At 51.5% G+C, this 20,029-nt stretch overlaps 7 protein-coding genes across 7 annotated transcripts; 3 read left to right on the top strand and 4 right to left on the bottom strand.

Moving 5' to 3' along the window:
• The first annotated feature begins 1,058 nt into the window (after positions 1–1,058).
• BO94DRAFT_531553 (putative GTPase activating protein (Evi5)) lies at positions 1,059–4,330 on the top strand. Its single transcript, XM_025610931.1, has 4 exons — positions 1,059–1,743; positions 1,795–2,405; positions 2,462–2,818; positions 2,864–4,330. Exons 1-4 carry the CDS (start codon positions 1,351–1,353, stop codon positions 4,212–4,214), a joined length of 2,712 nt encoding a protein of 903 aa, XP_025471368.1. The 5' UTR covers positions 1,059–1,350; the 3' UTR covers positions 4,215–4,330.
• A 640-nt stretch (positions 4,331–4,970) lies between these two features.
• On the top strand, positions 4,971–6,771 carry BO94DRAFT_553517 (putative dynamin GTPase; the record flags this gene model as incomplete). The annotated part of the gene is made up of 4 exons (XM_025613659.1): positions 4,971–5,118; positions 5,155–5,341; positions 5,423–6,431; positions 6,499–6,771. 4 exons carry the CDS (start codon positions 4,971–4,973, stop codon positions 6,769–6,771), a joined length of 1,617 nt encoding a protein of 538 aa, XP_025471369.1.
• An 878-nt stretch (positions 6,772–7,649) lies between these two features.
• On the bottom strand, positions 7,650–9,407 carry BO94DRAFT_563200 (arylsulfatase; the record flags this gene model as incomplete). The annotated part of the gene is made up of 3 exons (XM_025614344.1): positions 7,650–8,734; positions 8,920–8,990; positions 9,052–9,407. The coding sequence occupies 3 exons, from the start codon at positions 9,405–9,407 to the stop codon at positions 7,650–7,652; spliced, it is 1,512 nt and encodes a 503-aa protein (XP_025471370.1).
• A 606-nt stretch (positions 9,408–10,013) lies between these two features.
• On the top strand, positions 10,014–13,797 carry BO94DRAFT_553519 (aldehyde dehydrogenase; the record flags this gene model as incomplete). The annotated part of the gene is made up of 7 exons (XM_025613660.1): positions 10,014–10,152; positions 10,220–10,890; positions 10,955–11,301; positions 11,370–11,656; positions 11,709–11,811; positions 12,270–12,969; positions 13,039–13,797. The coding sequence occupies 7 exons, from the start codon at positions 10,014–10,016 to the stop codon at positions 13,795–13,797; spliced, it is 3,006 nt and encodes a 1,001-aa protein (XP_025471371.1).
• A 1,799-nt stretch (positions 13,798–15,596) lies between these two features.
• On the bottom strand, positions 15,597–16,365 carry BO94DRAFT_621079 (DUF3140 domain-containing protein). The gene is made up of 3 exons (XM_025616971.1): positions 16,252–16,365; positions 16,081–16,200; positions 15,597–16,003 (listed from the first exon to the last, which is right to left on the bottom strand). Exons 1-3 carry the CDS (start codon positions 16,278–16,280, stop codon positions 15,802–15,804), a joined length of 351 nt encoding a protein of 116 aa, XP_025471372.1. The 5' UTR covers positions 16,281–16,365; the 3' UTR covers positions 15,597–15,801.
• A 182-nt stretch (positions 16,366–16,547) lies between these two features.
• On the bottom strand, positions 16,548–18,187 carry BO94DRAFT_572185 (uncharacterized protein). The gene is made up of 3 exons (XM_025614906.1): positions 17,598–18,187; positions 17,305–17,541; positions 16,548–17,255 (listed from the first exon to the last, which is right to left on the bottom strand). The coding sequence occupies exons 1-3, from the start codon at positions 17,756–17,758 to the stop codon at positions 16,664–16,666; spliced, it is 990 nt and encodes a 329-aa protein (XP_025471373.1). The 5' UTR covers positions 17,759–18,187; the 3' UTR covers positions 16,548–16,663.
• Positions 18,188–18,836: 649 nt separating this feature from the next.
• On the bottom strand, positions 18,837–19,934 carry BO94DRAFT_279712 (SDR family oxidoreductase). Its single transcript, XM_025606616.1, has 5 exons — positions 19,762–19,934; positions 19,656–19,714; positions 19,234–19,608; positions 18,985–19,182; positions 18,837–18,928 (listed from the first exon to the last, which is right to left on the bottom strand). The coding sequence occupies exons 1-5, from the start codon at positions 19,835–19,837 to the stop codon at positions 18,845–18,847; spliced, it is 792 nt and encodes a 263-aa protein (XP_025471374.1). The 5' UTR covers positions 19,838–19,934; the 3' UTR covers positions 18,837–18,844.
• Positions 19,935–20,029: the final 95 nt, after the last annotated feature.

Raw genomic sequence — 20,029 nt, forward strand, 5'->3', positions numbered from 1 at the left:
GGAACATATATTTTTTCAAGGAATCATCGATCCCATGAAATTCCGGGAAAAACGACCATCCCGACCAACTTTGCCGTTCTAAGGTGACCTTGAATCACTATAGACAGGCAAGAGAGACTACTCCGTACGCCTATTCTCTATCACTATTAGCTCAATGTCTTTTTTCACTTTCCTTTCAGTTTAAAGTGGGATCGAGTCGGCCATCTTTCTCGCAGCCTTCTAGAAGCCTGGACCATGCAAGCCGGGTCGGTACGGTAATTTTCAATGTGGGTCTAACACAAACCAATGAAAACAGCACTCATTCAACGCCCATCCAATCAGAATAAGTAACACCATAACTTGGGCAAGATGAAACCGGTCACGTAACGTTTCAAACAGGATTCAGGGGTTCACCACCTCAAAAACACAACTCTCAGTCTCTCACCACTATCGACAGATTTTTAGGGCGCTGGCCCCTCTTCTACAGGTAAGCAGGATACGAAGAGTTGGCCTAGCGATCTGTGGTTGTGTTTCCAACGCCTCACCTACACTGTAGCCCCTCCGCCCCGAGTCATTCTGCAGTGGATCAAGAGCACCGGCCGATATTGCACCAGATGGGTCGTGGATCGACCGGTCCCGAGCCAAACGGCGGCAGAGCCGTGGGAAGTTGCGCTGGCATCAGTACCTAAGACACTCGACCCGTTCGCGATTCATGACAATAGAATCGAGCAGGGAGATAAGTCCATGGTCCGGCTGCATGGAGATCGGGTCTGCTAGCGAGCTGAAGCACGTAAGCCGGAGGAATGTTGCTGCGGCGGCTCATACCTACCTAGAGAAAAAGGGCAACACTTTGCAGGGTCTCACTACGTAGATAGACAGTAGTCTGGGACGATTATTGAAAGCGATCGACGGGGCGCGATTGGGGGATTGGAGTCGAGAGTGGCCCGCCACTGCCCCTGACTGAGGCCTCAGAGAGGGACCTGACAGGTTAGTGGTCTGTTAGTGTCGGGGGCTAACCGTCGCCAACGCTAAGAATACTCGCGACGGCGACGCTCCTGATCCCTTCCCCCCCATCCGGCCCTGAAACCAAAATCACGCCGTTTCTCCCTCGCCTCTGCCCATCATTCTTCCTTCTTTCTGCCCCCCTCAATTCTCACGCCAGTCCTTCCCCTCGATCCCACTTCCACACCGGAGAGATATGCTGTTGTTATTGACAGCCCCTCCCCCGACTGTTCGCCCTCCTTATCGCGTCTGGCTGCTGGTTTAACCCCTCCGCCGCCGCCCTCCACGAAAACCCCCTAACATCTGGATCTTCCCGAGGAATGTGCCTTTGGCATCGGCATTGAACGTCACAACCCAATCAGAAACGCAATGGCCATGGACGGCGCCGATCGCACCCCCTCTCATGTCCATTCGGACTCCGTCAACACTGGGTCCCACGATACTGACTCCATGGTGACCGTGCCATTGACCTCTAATTCAGAACACACGCAGCCCGACTGGCGGACCCTCGACATCCCTCAAACTCCTGTCGACGTGACGTCCCCGACCCAAGAACACTCGAGCGATGGCGAGACCGACTCTAAGACCACGCCGACCCAGGAACCGTCGAGAGCCGATCTAGCACCAAGCTCCAATTGTGGTGACGCTAGCTCGATACGATCCCGCAGCAGCGCAGAGAGAGACAGAAAGGACGATGCAGTGGATTGGGAAGAGCTGGAAAAGACAGAAGAGCAGGAACCCCGTTGTGAGGGCTCGGATGAGGTGCGTGACATAATATGAGAGACCGGAGACGCAGCAATTAATATGAGTCAGTCGACTGCTCTTCTGTTGGCACGACTAGAACAGGAAAACAATGCGCTTGCGACGAATCCCAAGTCTGCTTTGGCAAGCAAATCGCATGCGCAGCGATTAACCCGACCGTCTCGGTCGCAGTCATTGCACCAAATCAAGCGATTGATCGACGAGGATCCTCGATCATCACTACGGTACTCCCAACTCCCTCCTCCGCCGATGACCGAACTCGAGTTTTGGGCAGCCTTAGTCGCAGATTATCCCCAAACAGCCCAGCGATTACCAACGTTAACCTCGAACAAAATCCGGAGCGGTGTTCCTCCCCCACTCCGCGGCGTGGTGTGGCCCAGCCTGGCGGGAGCCCGGGACAACACCTTGTTGGCGGAATACCAGAGGCTGTGCGGTGAGACAAGTCCATACGAAGGGCTGATCGGCAAAGATATCGGCCGGAGCTTCCCGAATGTGGAGATGTTCCGTGATCCCAATGGTGAGGGGCAGCAGATGCTCGGACGGGTGCTGAAGTGCTTCAGTCTGTACGATACAAAAATCGGCTACTGCCAGGGGCTGGGATTTGTCGTTGGCCCCTTGCTGATGCACATGACGGATGCGGAGGCGTTCTGTGTGCTGGTTCGGTAAGGTTATAAGCTCATACATGCTGCAGCTGACAAGCTAACACCGACGGCTCTAGGCTCATGGACCACTATGATCTGCGGACGTGCTACCTTCCCGATCTCTCGGGGCTCCATCTTCGTGTCTACCAATTCCAAAATCTCCTGGCTCGCCTACGGCCCGGCTTGTTCGCACATCTTGAGTCGCTGAATGTCGAGCCGGTTTACGTATCACAATGGTTCCTGTCTTTCTTTGCAGTCGCGTGTCCGCTTCCGATGCTTCTTCGCATCTACGATGTCATCTTTCTCGAGGGAGCTTGCGAAACGTTGATGCGGGTTGCTCTCTCACTGATGACACGAAACGAGAAGAAGATTATGGCATGCGCCGAGTTCGAGGACGTCATGCAACTATTGCTTTCTAGAAGTCTGTGGGACACGTAAGTATTCGGCCTGTTCTAAATGAAAAAATCTAAGTTCTATAGATATGCCTGCCACGCAGACGAATTCGTCAATGACTTCGTCTCTCTCACGTCGCTTGTCACCAAAGAAAGCCTCCAGGCCCTTGAAGCCAGTTACAACCAGTCACAAGGAGTACCAACCGGCATGTCCTTCCCCCAGATGCAGGCCGCAGCTTCTCGATTCCTCGGCCGCCTCTGGGCAGGATCTAACTCGCACAACTCCGTCAAGTCGATCAGCCTCAATCCCAACAGTGCAAGCGCGTCAAATCTGGCCAGCATCCGACGATCAGCATCGAAACAGAGCATGACGTCAACCCTTAACTCCGTAGAATCGGCATCCGACGCCAGCACGGCCCCGACCGAACTGTCAATCGACGCACACAAACCGCGCGCGAAGTCAGCTATATCCCAGCACAAAGATCGCGACCTTCACACACAAATTGAAGAACTTCTCATGGCGCTCAGCGACCTCCAACGTCAACACGCCGACCTCACGCGAGAACTCCAGCAAGAACGGGAAGAGCGCGAAGAGGACCAAACACTGGCCAAGTCAATGCTCCAGTACATCAAAGAAACGTCTGATGAACCACCAATGGACCTTGTACACAAAGCTGATGCGCGATTCGCAATGATCGAAACCCCCAAGACTGTCACGAACAATCAAACTAAACACCAACTCCGCGACGACCTCAACCGTTACAAAGAAATGCATGCCCTAGAATCCAGCCGATGCAAGGGCCTGACTCGTCGGATTGACGAGCACGAGAAGGAGAACTCCTCACTGCGAGAGCAACTCCGCGAAGCTCGCGGTCGTATCCAAGACAGCTACCGTGAGCGCCAGCGTCTGGAACGGATGGTCCGAGAGCTACGCACGGTCAAAACTAAGACCCGGAACTCGGACACGGCACCATCAGAGACCTTCAGCTCCCCAACTAGCGACACTAGTGAGGGATACACAAGCACTGGCTTGCGCGAACTAAAACTAGTCCGGACGAACTCGCAAAAGAGTACAAAGAGCACCACAACGCCAACGACATTCACCAAACGGTCCAGCAGCTTGGGACTACAATCCGTTCTTGCAACGGAGAACAACAAACCTGCGGCAGAGGAGGCCCTGCTTCTTGAGCTCGTGAACGCAAAGACTGCCGAAGCAGTCGCGCGCCAGGAGCTAGAAGAAGCCAAGGGCAAAATGGATTCGATGCGGAAGGTTATGACGCGGCACGGAATCATACCCGAGGGCCGACATTCTTTCCTAGGAAGGCCACCTTCTATTGCTAAGGCGGCGACAGAGCCTGCAGCGAACGGAGGAGGGCTGTTCAGTGGATGGGGGAGACGAGCTGTATCAACTAGCAACGAGTCATATGATGGACGGTAGAGTGGAGTACATACATGTAATCATGCATAGAGTTGCGTCTTTGTTTTACGTATTTACATAGTAGCTAATAGGAAGCAATGGGAATCGGCAAGAGGTTGTATATGCCTGCTGCGCAGATTGAGATATAAGACCTACTGTAATCTAACACCTTCACTCGGCTGCTTCCTCGCCAATCACGCTTTCTTCCGATTTTCCCTCACCGGCTTTGTTTGCGAAGCGCTGAGCAGCGCCAGTACATTTTCTTCCCTTCTCCCTCGAGTTGATCAACAACATCTGTCGTTCGTTGTAAAGTTCGAGCCACTGTGCCTTCAACTTTTGAAATAGCCTCTCTTGTTCCCATTTAACGAGCTAGCACCTACTCGTATCTGGACCAATATCAGCAACATCATGGACTGGAAATAGTTATAGTTAGAACAAGCTCTGCTGTTGGACAGTATCGATGAACTCCGTGATATTGGCGTTGAAAGCACACTAAAGACACCGCGGTTGGTAGTCTGTGGTAACCGGGTAAGCGAGAAGAACTCGATCTTGGCTGCCATATCGCGCATTCCCCTTTCCATCGACAAGGACTTAAGCGCGCCTTTCGCGATTGAGCTAGTACTCCGCTGAGCACCATCTTGTAGTGCCATCAAGGCCTCAATTGAGCCGGGATCATTGAGGACGGATGAACAGGCGGAGGCTTTGGAGAATTTCTCTGCAGACGACGATGCCGACAGCAGCAAACTCTCTGCGATAATTAAAGCGGCAAAAATATGCATGGGAATTTCCGATACAGGGAGCCCTAGCATTAGCGATGATGTGCTTAAGCTAGAACTCTCGGGACCAGATATGCCTGAGCTCATACTTGTGGACTTGCCCGAAATCCGTCACTCAGAAGACCAGGATCAGGATGATGAAGGCGTCAGTGTTGCTCGCAGCTTGACATAGCGTTACATTAAAGACCCTCGGACTATAGTCCTGGCCGTTATTTCTGCACAAGTCGGCTATAACAAACAGGATATCTTGAATATTGCAAAAAAACACGACAGTCAAAGAGAGCGGACCCTCGGAGTTATCACCCATCTGCATACCCTCAAATCAGGATCGGAGCAGGAGCAAAATTACTTTGAGCTTGCCAAAAACGAGAAGTTAGGATTGCATGCAATCTACAATTAGCCCTCCGAGGTTTCGGACGATATGCAAGATGAACGGGCGAAGGCTTTTTTTAGTAAAGGACGATGGAGACACCTTCCACGCGAGCGCGTGAAAATTGATCGTCTGCGCTGTCGTCTCAGCAGCATAATGTCTAAGCAGATCCGTCAAAGTCTACCAGGATTGATCGATGGTATTGAGCAATGTATCGCCGATTGTCAGGGCAAACTGCGCAGGTTGGGAACTGCACGGCCTAAAATTCAAGAGCAGAGGGGTTACCTCTTGAGCATCAGCAGCAACTTTGAGAAAATCACAGGACAAGCTCTCAACGGGATATACGCCGACGAATTCTTCGGCAGACTGAATGGGGAGAACGATGACTCCCACGTGCGTGGATTGCGTTCCCTTGTTCATGAGCTGAACGAGGACTTCGCGGAAGCGATGCACCTCAGAGGCAGTCAGCGAAATATTCTTGAATCAAACGAAAGCCCTTTGCCGCAAAGCGAATATACCGCAGCTATTGCTAGACCCTACATGCACGACTGGACTCCGGAATACGTTTCACGGGAAACCATCGAACAGGAGGTTAATGAACAAGCTCGTCGTCATCGAGGTATTGAGCTGCCGGGTACTGTCAATCAAATTCTTGTTGGCGACCTGTTTCGTGAAGAGTCGAAACCATGGGAAGGAATTGCCCGAGAACACATGCTCACTACATGGGAATATGTGAGACGCTTTGTGCATCTGCTGCTCAGGGACCTCAGCGACGAAAACACATCCTCCCTCTTGCTAAGCTCTGTTATTGGGTCTGAGCTAGAAAGACTGAAGGATGCGCTCCTCGAGAAGCTTGGCGAGCTCACCTCGTTACTCAAGCGAAGACACCCTCTGCCCATTGGAAAGAGCTTCCCCATGAGTACCCGAGAGTCCAGATATAATCGCCAGATTTCTGCCCTCAAGGCCAGACTGGCAAAAGATGAATCTATCCAGGCGGCTGTCATTCTCAACGAGCTCGACCAGGCGATGGTGTCTCCAGAAAAGCAATCTGCTTCCGGAAAGATCGTCGATCAGATGCAAGCATACTATTCTGTAAGTGGACTATGTTGATTAGGCATCTAATGGGTTCATGGAAACGCCGCTGAACTCCCACATCCAGGCAACTATCGTGACGTTTATGAACAATGTCGTAACTCTTGGTATTGAGAACTGCTTGCTCGGCCCTCTCGAGAAGATCTTCACCAGCCAGAGCATCAACGAAATGAGCGATGAGCAGATTCAAGATCTAGCCACGGAGCCAACATTCGTTCGCGAAGAGCGGGAACTCCTTTCCGAGGAACTCACAAAGTTGCAAACCAGTCTGCGCTTGTTCAACCGTTTCAACACAATCTTGCCGTCGCTCCAAATGCCAAGTCTCTTCGGTGAGCTCTAGTAGCATAACGCTTCTGTTGATGCATAGTTGACATGAATATCCTCCAGCACGTAACCAAATGGCTCCCTCGAAGAGTCTTCCAGCTCCAGCAGAAAGCCCGGCAGCTCCACCGAAGGGCCTCGTCGATCCACCAAAAAGCTCTCTATCAAAGAATCCCATAGCCCCATCGACGGGCCCAGCCCCAAAGCCTCCTTCTGGAACGGCCACATCAGAGAGTGTACTCCCTCCACCGAAGAGCTTTACAGATACACCAAAGAGCTCACCGACGGCCCCAGCCTCAAAACCCTCCTTTGGAGCACCCTCACCAGCGAGCGTGCTAGCGCCACCGAATCCCTCAACCTCAAGGCCCCTTTTTGGAGCACACCCATCAGCGAGCGTGCAAGCCCCATCGAAGACCTCTATAGACACACCAACAGCCCCCATACCTCTACCCAGAGACATGGGCCCATTCAGCTCGTTTGGAAACCCCCCCCCCCCGAGCACAAGGAATTTAACTAGTATGATCAGTCCCCATGATCATGCTTATTGGATCTACATTATTCATTGTTGGTTATGCACAGTAACTGTCATGTCGACCTAGTCGACGGGAAGAAGGAAGTCTTTCAGCATATCTGCGCTACAGCGTTTTATCGAAGTTATTCTCCAGAGGTAAATCAACCCATCCTACAATCATAAAGATAACGTGAGAAATTGGCCCCCTTGCTGATGACACATGTGACTAGGAACTTCGACTAGCGGATTCTGAACGAGGGGATAAAATGACCCGGAGGGAAGAGAAAAAAGAAAAGAAACGGATAAGAAGCGCCATTTTGAATCCTACAGCGCAAGATTTGTGATATATACAACATAAACTCTGTGGGAAATAGATTCATCTTTTTCTACCAAGCCCTCTTAACACCACTCTTCTTCAACTCCTCCTGAAAAACCGAATAAGAATCAAACATCCCAGACTCCTGAAAATACGTCTCATAATGCGCTATCATCTCCACCAACTTCTCCGGCCTTTCCTCAGAAAGATCATTTACCTCCCCTAGATCTTTCTCCAGATCATACAACTCCCACTTTCCCTCCCCTCTCGGCGGAGGCAAGAAAACCGCCTTCCAATTCCCAACCCTCACAGCCGCAATCCCCAACTGCTCCCACCCCACCACATCCTCATGATAGATATCAACGTCCCCATCTTCCGACTCCAGCAATGGTCTCCACGAATGGCCCCGTACCGGATCGACCTCCCTCCCTCTGAACATTTGCCCAGGATGCTCAACCCCAGCTAAATCGAGCATCGTAGGAAGAATGTCCATGACCGTGGTGAACGTATTCGTGATACTCCCCGGTTTCATGTTCATGAGGGGCGGATAGCGAACAATACACGGACATCGAATGCCTCCTTCGGTAGTGAAGGATTTAGTAGCTCGACAGGGCGCCGTAGCTGCCGAGGCCCATTGGGGACCGTACCAGATGAACGAGTTATGGTTACCCAGGTTTTCGAGGGAGTTGTCGTAGTATTTCTCGATGACGTCGCCGAGGGTGGCACCCGCGAGGATCGGAATGGCTTCGAGGAGTTGGCCTTCTGCGCCGTTGTCGGACATGAAGACTACGAATGTGTTGTCCCATTCGTCTGTGGATTCGAGGTAGGAGCGCACCCGTCCGATGTTGACGTCGAGGAGGTCAACCATTGCGGCGTAGATTTCCATGGCCCGGGAGGATTTTTGTTGCTCGGAGGCTGGGAGGGAGGACCAGGGGGTCGTGCCGAGGGTGAGGATCGGGGCGGGGTCGACGTCTGCGGGGACGAGGCCGTTTTTGATTAGGCTTTGGAGACGACGAGCTCGGAGGGCGAGAGGGCCATCGTCGTAAAGGCCGTGGTATTTCTGGATGGTTGAGGATGGGGCTTGTAGGGGCCAGTGGGGGCTGTGAAGGGGAGGTAAGAGAAGAAGGGCTGTTGTTTTTGATCGGGGGTGCGGTTCTGCAAGATGGAGAGGAGGTTGTCGGTGAAGGAGTTGGAGGAGTAGAAGTCTTTGGGGAGATCGGTGGCGCCGTTGATGAATTGGTCGTCGCGCATCCAGAGTCCTTCGTTGCCTTTGAAGATGACTCGGGGCTTTTCGGTGGTGTCGTATAGCTGGGGTTCGTGGTTGAAGTGGTTTCCGGCACCGGGTAAGGTGGTGAAGACTTTGGTGAAGCCTCGTGAGCAGGGAGCGACGTCTTTCATTAAGCCTAGGTGCCTGTGTGTTTTTTGAGGTTAGAGTGCGGTGGATGAAAGGATTGGGTAGTGATGAGACGCACCATTTCCCGGACATGCACGTAAAGTATCCGTTGTCCTGCAATATCTCGGGCAATGCGGCGACCCTGTAGTTCAGATAGCCCTCGTATCCGGATTTGCCGTCGAAGACGTGGGGAAATCGATTTCTTCTCTCGGCCATGACTCCGAGTCCTGCGATATGAGCATCTGTTCCTGAGAGAAGCATGGCCCGGGTTGGGGAGCAGGAGGCCGCTGTGTGGAAGTCGGTCATTCGAAGCCCTTCCATTGCCAGGCGATGGAGGTTGGGCGTGTCAATTTCTCCCCCGAAGGGAGAAGTGTCGCTGAAGCCAAGGTCATCAGCGACAATGACCAGGAAATTCGGGCGCTTGGATGCAGTCATGTTGGCGGTGCTAGGCGGGTGGATTTCAAGTGGTTGATGCGACAACGCACGGTGCTTGGCCACTTTATACTTGTTTGCTGGAGGCACGCGCCGATTTCCTTCATTCTCCGCTGTCTCGATAAATATCAAAATTTGGAGGTCCTGGCTGGAATAATTGGAGGGCGTGGATTTAACCCGGATATTAGCTCTGCCGCTAATGCTGGCGCGGGAAATCCAGCGATGGTATCATCTTTCCGCACGATGGCTCCATCCACTGCCATTAACCTTGTCCCTTTCCCCCCACTGCGTGACGGTCTAAGCTTCTAGAGTACCTAGTGCACGGTACTCGGCGAAGCTACGGCTGTCGGTCACTTAGCTTGGTCTTGACTGAGCAGGGTAGAGAGCGCTAACCTCTCGAGACTGATATGGCAACATCGCCCCAGAATGTCGCGATATATCGCTGGAAAGTCTATAAAGCGACTTTAGAGACACCGGATATTTTTATAGTGATGAATATCTGGCGAAGCGTTCCCATGCTCGTTCTGGAGCTCACCGGAGGCGAGACGTCCTTGACTTTTGTTGAGATATACTCAAGTTCGTCGACCTCCCTCACTTGGAACAGGCAAGATGGCAGGTCTCAAGAGCTTGCATAGCATGCGTCATGCTTTCACCTGGAATATGCTGATAGCATACATGATCATTGCCATTAGTGTGTTTAGCTATGGATTTGACGACGCTGTATTTTCCACCATCCAGACCATGGACTGTAAGCTTGAGATCCATCTTTTGTCTCCTCCAGGCATGTGTACCAGCTCTTGCTGACTCCCGAGAAGCGTTCGAGAAGCAGTTTGGCACCTACGATCGCTCCACCGGTGAATACGGCTTCAGTACCCAGCACTTGGCCTTTCTCAATTCGCTCGGGCTTCCTGCAAAAGCGGTCGGCACCTTTCTTGGATGGGCCATTGGGGAATACTATGGACGCCGGGCTTGCTTTATCGGCATGCAGCTCATTTGCATTGCTGGTATCTCGACGAGCTACAGTGCGACGTCATTTGGTCAGATCCTGGCCGGGCGGATGATAGTGCAATGCTTTATCGGATGGGAAGACTGGCTTGTGCCCATGTTTCTGGCTGAGATTAGCCCTGCCATGGTTCGCGGAGCAACGGTGGTAGTATACGTTTTTGCTCATATGTTTGGTTCGTTCATCTGCGCCATAATCACATATGAAACAGCCAAGCTGGATGGGAACTCCGCCTGGAAGCTCCCAATTGGCATGATGTGGACGTTTCCCTGCTTCATCCTGCTTTTCAGCTGGTTTGTGCCCGAAAGCCCTCGATGGCTTATTCGGAAGAACAAGGCCCAGGCAGCGGCTAAACAGCTCAAATATCTCAACAAGGGCAATACTGTCGATGTTGACAGTGAAGTGAAGCTCTTGCAAGCGTCTATCGAGGCAGATTCACAGACAAAGGGCTCCTGGGCAGAGCTTCTCCAGGGAACCAACCGAGTACGCTACCGCCCTTTGTGTACGAGCGCTGGCTTGCATCAGTGGGATACTGACATATATACAGAGGAGGACAATGATTGCAGTCATGACTGCGGCTTTCAACCAATTAACAGGACAAAGCTTCGTCAGTCAATACGGTAGCCTTTTCGTCAAGTCGCTCCAGGTCATGAACCCATTCGCCTTCACGCTTCTGTCCCGGGGAATCTCGACCATCGGCCCACTGGTCACCTTCTCTCTAGTAGACACGACAGGTCGACGACCCATCTATCTGATCGGCGGCACCATGACAACCGGCCTGCTCCTCACCTGTGGTGGACTAGGGACGGGAATCATAACTGATGGCAAAAAGCGTGGGGTTTGTGGGGTACTGATGATGTACGGGCTGTTCTACATCATGTCCTTTGGTTCTATGTATGGCTTCCCCCGGATCAGAATGAGCATCTGTCGAGTGTGTAAGCGCTAACCGTTGATCCCGACAGCGCGGTCATCACGGGCGCAGAAACGCCCCATCTTCGACTGCGGGACAAGACCTCCGTTGTTGCCTGGATTATCCGCATCGTGTGCGACTTTGCAGTCTCCTACTCCCTCCCGTATTTGCTCAAGGCTCCATATGCAGACCTCCAATCCAAGGTCGGATTTATATACGGGGCCCTCGCAGCCTTGGGGGTGGTTTGCGGGTACTTTTTCTTGCCAGAGCTCACGGGACGCTCCCTTGAGGAGCTGGAAGAGATGTGGCAGCGGCGGATCCCCGCCCGGAAATTCTCTGGTATGTTCGCACTGGATGTCTCGAGGAGATTCGTAGCTAATAGATGGTATAGGCTGGGATTCCGAGGTCGATGGGGGTATCAGCACAAAAGCCACGCGACTGGAGGGTCAAAGCGACAAGCACCTCGAGGAGGATAAAAGGGAAGCCACTCAAGTGTATGTGCAGCAGGTGTAGATCGCCGAGGGAATCCATTTCCCAAGCATGCAAGATCTTTTCGTCACTTTACTCCGTAGACCGCTTTCGGACCCGCGGTGGATTCCCGGCAGCAGCTGAGCAGCACGCTTCGGTCCAATCAAGCCAGCGCCCTCCCTTGCATAACCGGACAAAGGCCCTCCTTAAGCAGCACTGCTCCGCACTAGTAGCTACTATTCGATGTAGTCGTAGGTATCACATGGGCTTGGGCTGTACTACTCGGGATGAACATGCGGCGAGAATCACCTTTAAGTAGCCACATCTCCACCCGCAGCTTCCGTGAGCACTGTCCTTTACCAGCAAACATCGCAGTGATACCATGGCTTTTACTACCGAGGCAGAATTCGACCAGGTAAGCTCTGAGCGTTGTTTGCGACCGCGGCAACAGCGCCATTGCTAACAGGATTTAGGCAGTCGGCAGTGCCCGAGCCGCGTTCGCGTCGGGGCGCACCAAGACCAAAGAATGGAGGCGCCATCAGCTTAAAAGGGCCTGGTGGATGATCGAGGACAACAAGGACCGCCTCTTTGCTGCAATCCACACCGATCTGAACAAACATAAGTTGGAATCCATGCTCGCGGATATTGGGAACCTCCAAAGAGATATCCTACACACACTTGACAAGCTCGATGAATGGACCAAGGATGAGAAGCCCACGAGAAAGGATCCCATCAATTTCTTTGGCGGGACGGTGGTTCGAAAAGAGCCACTGGGAGTGTCCTTGATCATCGGCGCTTGGAATCTTCCCATCTTACTGAGTCTACAACCCATGGTCGCTGCGATCGCCGCTGGTTGCGCGGTGGTGCTGAAGCCATCGGACGTCGCAGTGGCCTGCCAGGATCTACTGATGGAGATCATCCCCCAGTACCTGGATCGCGAGGCCATTCAATGTGTCAGTGCCGGATCGCGAGAGATGAAGTACATTCTTGAGCATCGCTTTGATCACATCTTTTACACCGGATCCGCGAATGTCGCCAAGATCATTTACGCCGCCGCTGCCAAACATCTGACTCCCGTCACCCTTGAGTTAGGAGGCCAAGGGCCGGCCATTGTCTCTCCGTCCGCCAACATCGATCTCGCAGCCAAACGCATCGCTGCGGCCAAGTTCGCTGTCGCTGGACAGGTATGACCTCCATCCCATCTGGAAAGCCGACACTGCCTATTCATGCCACACTAACATTGCTCGATCTAGCTCTGCATCAACGTAAACCACATCCTCGTCGATCCCAGCGTACGGGATGCCCTCGTAACAAAGCTAACCCACTACTTTGACGAATTCAGCGGCGGCCGAGACAATAAACCGGATTATTACAGCCACATTGCCAACGAGCGAAACTTTGACCGTCTCGAGTCCCTTCTCAAGAGAACAAACGGCAACGTGGTTTACGGTGGCATCCGCGATCGTCAAACCCGATACTTTGGACCCACCGTCGTTGTGGACGTCAAGACCGACGATCCTCTCCTCTCCGAAGAGCTGTTCGGCCCCATCTTGCCCATCATCGATGCAGATCTTGACACTGCTATATCTTTTACCCGCAGCGGAGAACACCCATTAGCCCTTTACGGCTTTACCAACGATGAGACTGAGAAGATACGCATCCAGAACGAGACGGCTTCAGGTGGTGTGACCTTCAATGATTGTCTCCTACATGCAGCTGCCCGCGATGCACCGTTTGGTGGCGTCGGGAATTCGGGTATTGGAGCCTACCATGGGCATCATGGGATAATGGCGTTCTCGTACCTTCGCACATACACGAATGCCATTCCAAACTACCTTGAGCGGTTTATGGATGCGAGGTATCCGCCTTATAGCATTGAGAAGATGATGAAGATAATACCTCCTGTTAAGGCGCCGTTTGATAGAGATGGAAATGATTTGTCTTCTCGTAGCAAGGTCTCAAGTTACATGGTTGCTCTGGCAGTTCTTGGTCTTTCAGTTTGGATGTTGTGAGCGAGGGGGAGATTCTTGGCTTATATCAGATGCTATGATAGTGCTATATGAAGATGATGCCTAAAGTTATGCAACTAGACTATATTTTTAGCTAGGAATGACGCTCCGGGTTATACTATATTCGACTGCTACTTACCTTACCTATCATAATGGGTTCGTCACGAGGTACACAATAAACCTGGCGGCCAACCTAGCCAACCTAGCCAACCTCGTCATTCTGGCCTCAGAATTGTGACTGCTTGACGTGAGTCACTCATTCCATTGACTCAGAGGTCGAAAGTGAAGTCAGGGCATGTACTCAGTGATTGAAGCCCCACCTGGACCAACACTTTTAGCCTGCCCCTTCCCTTCCTTCTTTTTCTTTCAATTCCCATCTCTCGTCTCTTCACTTTTCTTCTCTTCTTCCCTTCTCTTCTCTTTCTCATCAACCGTTTCCTCACCAACTCCTTCTCATCATCTTCCTATCTTTCCCCTCATCCTCCTATATTCATTCTCATCTTCCTATCTTCATTCTCATCTTCCTATCTGCTTCCTCATATCCTATCTTCGCTGTCACATTCCTATCTTTACCTTTATACCATCTACACGTTGGCTCTCTCGTTCTACACGTCGAGCCTCTCTTTCTACTCATCGATCTTTGCTTCATCCTATGTACCCATAGCCGTGGAAGAGAGGCAAGTACGTCCTCGGTCCACTTGGCTAAGCCTTTAGGAGCTCGTGCGAGATTGATTCGCGCAGCCCTTAGCATACATATGTATTTTGGTATCGTATACAAGTGTCCCTTGTCCACTTCAATGCATCTTTGCTAACATACGGTGTTCGTTTATAGGCTGTGTACTCGTGCTGCTTGACCGGCGAGGTGACGCCCGCCCTCCTTCTGCCCAGTGACGGTTCCGCAAGGTCTGTCCCGCCGATAGGAGTGCAACTTGCACTGACGAGGTGATATGGCGCTGCAAAGTGCTTCACACTGGCTCTCTGTGAGCTTGAGGTGGAAAGACGCTGAAAAGTGTTCTCACCGGGGTGCCCTGTGAGGCTGATGCTGTAAAGCATTCTGGCTTTGTCGTTATCTATTCACTTGTGAGAAGCGTACGCTCTGCCACCACTCGGTCATAATAAATACGTCTCCCTTTCTTGCTTGCGAGCTTAGGGATACCGGGGTTTCCGTGAGGCTGATGCTGTAAAGCGTCCTGGCATTGTCGCTTGGCATGTACAAAGTGTCCGCTATGCCACCCCTCGGTCTACAAAACTTACTTTCGGTACACATCTGTGTTGCCGATCCGCACACCCCACTGGATATTGCGCTGTTAAGTTCTCTGGACATGCTTGGCGCCGAAAGGTGCTGCTAGGGACACGCTCCATTTTTGGAAAGCGTCAAAGGTTCTCACCGAAAGGTGAGGCACCTGGTTGTGCGGGCCAGGTCTCCAGCGACGAGCTCGCACCTCATCGTGGTGCTGGAGTCTAGTAGCCATAAATATGGTGAAGCTAAGACGAGCTCAACTTAGATAGTAATAGATTCTCTGTCCTACTACCTGATATGCTCCGTAGACTAGATCGGCAGACGTCGAAGTAGATCAGTCGTAACCGGAACGCCAGAATAAGACAATAATAAGCCAGCCAGCCAGCTCATGAAATTCCAAGGTTGTCCAAGCATCAGAATATTGGCAATCCATCTCAATAACTTGGTGGATTATGGTATTCCACGGACATTGATGTAGTAGGCCTTGTTGTTGACCACACCATGAATTTGTCAGGTCCCATCAAGCGAAACTCATCTAACATATTATCCGAACCACATTGAGCCCCTTTCCTGACAAATAAGTGTTGACATAAAAACACTGACTACCGCATAGCTACAATTTTTAATCGACTTTATAGTAAGTCATGAGATGCTTAGAACAACAACAACACCAACCACACATCACAAACCACAACCCAACCACCTTGGGATCCCATTATCAAATACTATGAACCACCACCACCACCAAACCCATCAAAAGAATATATCTACTCCTTCAACGCATCATGCCCCCAATTCTTCAACGACCGATAACTCCTACTATCCGGATCCTGTTTCGCCGTCTCCTCCTGCGCCAAATGCCGTTTACAGTACGCTACTACCCGACGCATATGATCGATGTCGTGGTCTGTGTAGCTCGATGGGTCTCTTGAAGGGTTGTGTTCTAGGATGGAGACGATTTTACGTCCGCTGCGTGTGAGCGTTTGGTTAGCTTCGCTCTTTGAGATGGGTTCAATTGCATGGAGATTGTTGTGTGGGTAGGGTACCTTTCATGACCGATTGTCTCGGTGGAGGATTCGTTGGTCCAGCCGGAGGACTCCGATTGGGTGTCTTTTAGCCATGTGCGGAGGTCGTTGGGGGTCATGTTTACGAGGGTGTTGAATTCGCTGTGCGGTGGTTAGTTTGGGGGTTGATGGGATTTGGGGGAGGGGGAATACTCGATGACGGTGGATTTGTCTTTGACCATTGTAGATGCTGGGTTTGGTGGTTTTGGTTGGGATTCAATGTGAAGAGGAAAGGGAGGGGAGTGGTGAGGATTGATTGATGGGTTGGGCTGGTGAGGAGGATGGGGTTGATGGAGGTGAAGTATTCTGGAGGTAATATGTGAGGTAACTGGATCTGACGTCATGTTCTAGGGAATAGATATACTATCGTCATCGCTTTGGGATTGAGGTTCCAAGTTGGAGGGCGTTTGTTTGGTTGAGGTTAAGGTTCGGGAAGGTTATCTGGTTTCCGGATCTAGAATCAAGGATGTTGGATTAAATTGGTATGAAAGCTAATGAGTAATTCCTCCAACTCCAGAGACTGCCACCCGTTATATAACAAGACAAGATATAAGAAAATGATGGTCTATAAACCTTCACTCAGAGCATTCCCGCATTTCTGTATCTGCTTGTAGACAAGCTCCTTGGCGAGGTACTCCTCAGTCGCATCGACAATCGTGTCGATCTCATCCACGCCGTCGAGGCCAATATCGGCCAGTCCATTGGGTACGTCGAACCGGAAAAGCCGATTCTCATCGTCTAGTTCGGTATGTTCCCGGAGGAACTTGTTCATGTCCATTTCAGTGTCAATTGAATCAGCCCGGGATGTCTTCAGTAAGCCGAACATCGCCTTGCCGGACCGTTTGATGGAAGGAACCCCGGTGCCGATTGATACCATGCATCGGATCTGACTGTCCAATGATCCGGAGGGCCATATGCCTCTTGCCTCAATCCAGACTTCTCGCACGGGATTGTTGGCGTCCGTGTTGCTGTTGTAGAATCGCCGTCCGCTTGGTCCAATGGGGACCGGATCGAAGAGAGGCGCAGTAGAGAAACAGGCTCTACCCGCCTGCCATACTTTGGCAGACTTGTAGAGCTCATTGGAGCAGTATTTGCTCGGGTAGCTGGTCAAGGGTGCTAGATTCCGTTTGGAGCCGTCATCGGTCACGCAGACGTAGCTTCAACACGTTAGCAGGGTGATGTTGAACGTGGATTAGAGGGACTCACACTCTACATGAGGAGGCCGGCTCTCTCAAAAGTATGTCATCTTCGTAGCCAAGCTCATGAAGGATTGCCTTCATGGCAGTCTCAATTCTGCGACCGTCATATTTCGATTGTCGGCGCAAGTTTCCTCCGACCGGTAGAAGTCGCTTTCGAGAAAAGACATGGTTCGAGAGCCTTTTGTATGCGTTGATGCACTGATCAATATCCATCTCGAGACGGCCAAGCATAATAGCTATCAATCTATTGAATAAGAAGTTAGGGAAGGACTCTGCTTGGAAGTGATTCGGATAACTTACCCGCCTGATCCCGAACCTCCTATCAAGTCAAAATACTCGCATGGCTTTGGTGTGTTTTCGGGATCGATGGATTCCATTATGTGCTTCAGGATGTAGAGGGAGGATAATCCGCGGACGCCCCCGCCGTCGAGGCTGAGGAGACTAACGTTCCTGGATATCATAGTAGCTATGGCAGATCTCAGAAATCGCCGCGTAGAAGCTGACTTGTTTAGCCACCATGAGGCGGAGCTTCATAGTTATATGACTTCGACACCGAACGTGGCTACAGAAACCATCCCACGCCAAAGCCCATGACGCAAGACTTCAACGGCTGATCAGGCTCAAAGCATTATCGAGGCTGGTATCAGTGCAGCCAGTGATAAACCCCCTCCCATTAATTCCGGCCCGATGTATTGATCGACACTGTCAATGCGGATTCTAAGCAACAGCAAATAGAATCAACGCCCCGCTTCTTGGGCACACCGTAGGTAGCAGCTTGGCTTCCACTCACCGTCTTTTGCAAATCCCATTTGACGAAGCTCGTTTTATCTTGATGAGGGGCATTTCGGGCTGGGATTTGACTTTGGGGATCCGATGTTCATAGGCGGGATGACAGCCACGTAGTCAGAGCTTAGCGCCGTGATCCTTGGGTGAAGCAACCAGCGGCCCATGCTCATTGGGACTTCGGGTAATATTATGGTGGTGCCTAAAAGTGATCATTCTGTCAGCTAGGCATTTGCATTAGTTTCATCTGCATGATATAGACCTTGCATTATCTTCTGTCGCAGATAGATTTGGATTGTGGTGAGCGCATGGCAAGTCGGAGAGACTGCAGGAGAACGAAGATCACAAGACAAACAGCCGCCACCTGAGGCACTGATCTACAACAGGTTTGCCCAGATAGGATTAGCACCGATCCATCTACACACGCAGCATTGAACCTCCTCCACATGGCGCTGTCGCTTTTCTCGAAAGATTTACAGAATCACCCTCGGTCTCATGATGCTGATCCTTCCTGAGGACACACTTGGTGAGTCATTTTCACTGCTGCTAGAGATGAACTCATACTAACTGGTGGCATGTCATTGAAGATACGGCTCAACCGCGACCGCGTCCTTCAACCTTCAAACAACCCAATCATCATATTGTGCTTCGCATGGCCCAGATTATCTGCCTGCAAAACCGAGCTTGGGAAGGGTTACATATCTACTACACCCAAGGCTACCAACATGATCCGGCATATATCGGGCTAAGTTAAGTAACTCTCCCTAAGGAAGCGTGTAGCCACCGTCAATCACAATGTTCGCCCCAGTCATATAGCTCGAGGCATCGGAGGCGCAAAACACATAAGCCTGGAAGGCAGATAAGTTGGATGAAAATTGTGCGCAAAGAGAGGAAGCTAACTTACTCCTTTGAGCTCATGGGCATCCGCCATTCGCTGAGCCGGTATCATGCTGTTCCATTTCTCACGCCATTCCTGAGGGTGAATATCGAGAATCTCAGTAGCGATAAACCCAGGGGAAATGCAGTTGACACGGCAGAAGTCAACCCATTCCACTGATAAACATTTCGCCATTTGTACCACGGCAGCTTTGGAAGCGTTATACTGGACCTCGTCATTAGCAAACATTTCAGCACCGCACATAGCACAACCCACCGCAGCTTGCTTCTGAGGCACGTTCACCAACGTCGCACTGACAGAGGCTGTAAAGATAACATTTCCATGTCCCTGTTCCCTGAAGATCCGAGAAGCGGCCTGAGCGCTATAGAATGCGCCATCCAGATTGACCTTCATGATGTCACGCCATTGCTCCGAGGTGTAGTCTTCGGCCGCAATGTTCGAGGTGACACCCGAGTTAACAACGATGATATCAAGTCTGCCAAAATCGGAAGCGATCTGTTGAATGACCTTCTCTATATCCTCTTGGTTTCCAACGTCAGCTTTGTATGCGGCTGTTTTGACATTGTTCGTGGCTGCGATCTCTTCGGCAAGTGCTTCCGCATTCTTGGACGAGTTATAGATGAGAGCAACCTGCGAAATATTAGCAAAGAAACGCCCACCATGAAGATATCCGTTACGCTGGCACCAGCTTCCGCGAGAGCTCTTGAGACCTCTAGCCCAATCCCACGGGCACCACCTGATGATCGTTCAGTACCTGTCAGTCCTCAAGTGCAGGGCACATACCTGTAACGGCAGCGACCTTGCCGGTGAGGTCAAAAGCTTTGAGGACGTGTTTATTTTCGGGCTTAGAAAGAACCATGGTTACTTCTGGCGCGACAAGAACTTGGTGAAGTTGTGCAAAAGGGATATAGTAGGCTTGGAACAAGTAAGTACTTCAAGCCCCGCAGGTGACCCCGCACCGGAGCGCCTCCGAGATCCGCCCGTGATGATGATGACGTAGCGGGCGACGCTCGCCTCACATGGAGTATCACTTGACTTTTCCAGATACAAA

This window comes from Aspergillus sclerotioniger (assembly GCF_003184525.1).
Source record: "Aspergillus sclerotioniger CBS 115572 chromosome Unknown BO94scaffold_4, whole genome shotgun sequence".
Taxonomy (NCBI): domain Eukaryota; kingdom Fungi; phylum Ascomycota; class Eurotiomycetes; order Eurotiales; family Aspergillaceae; genus Aspergillus; species Aspergillus sclerotioniger.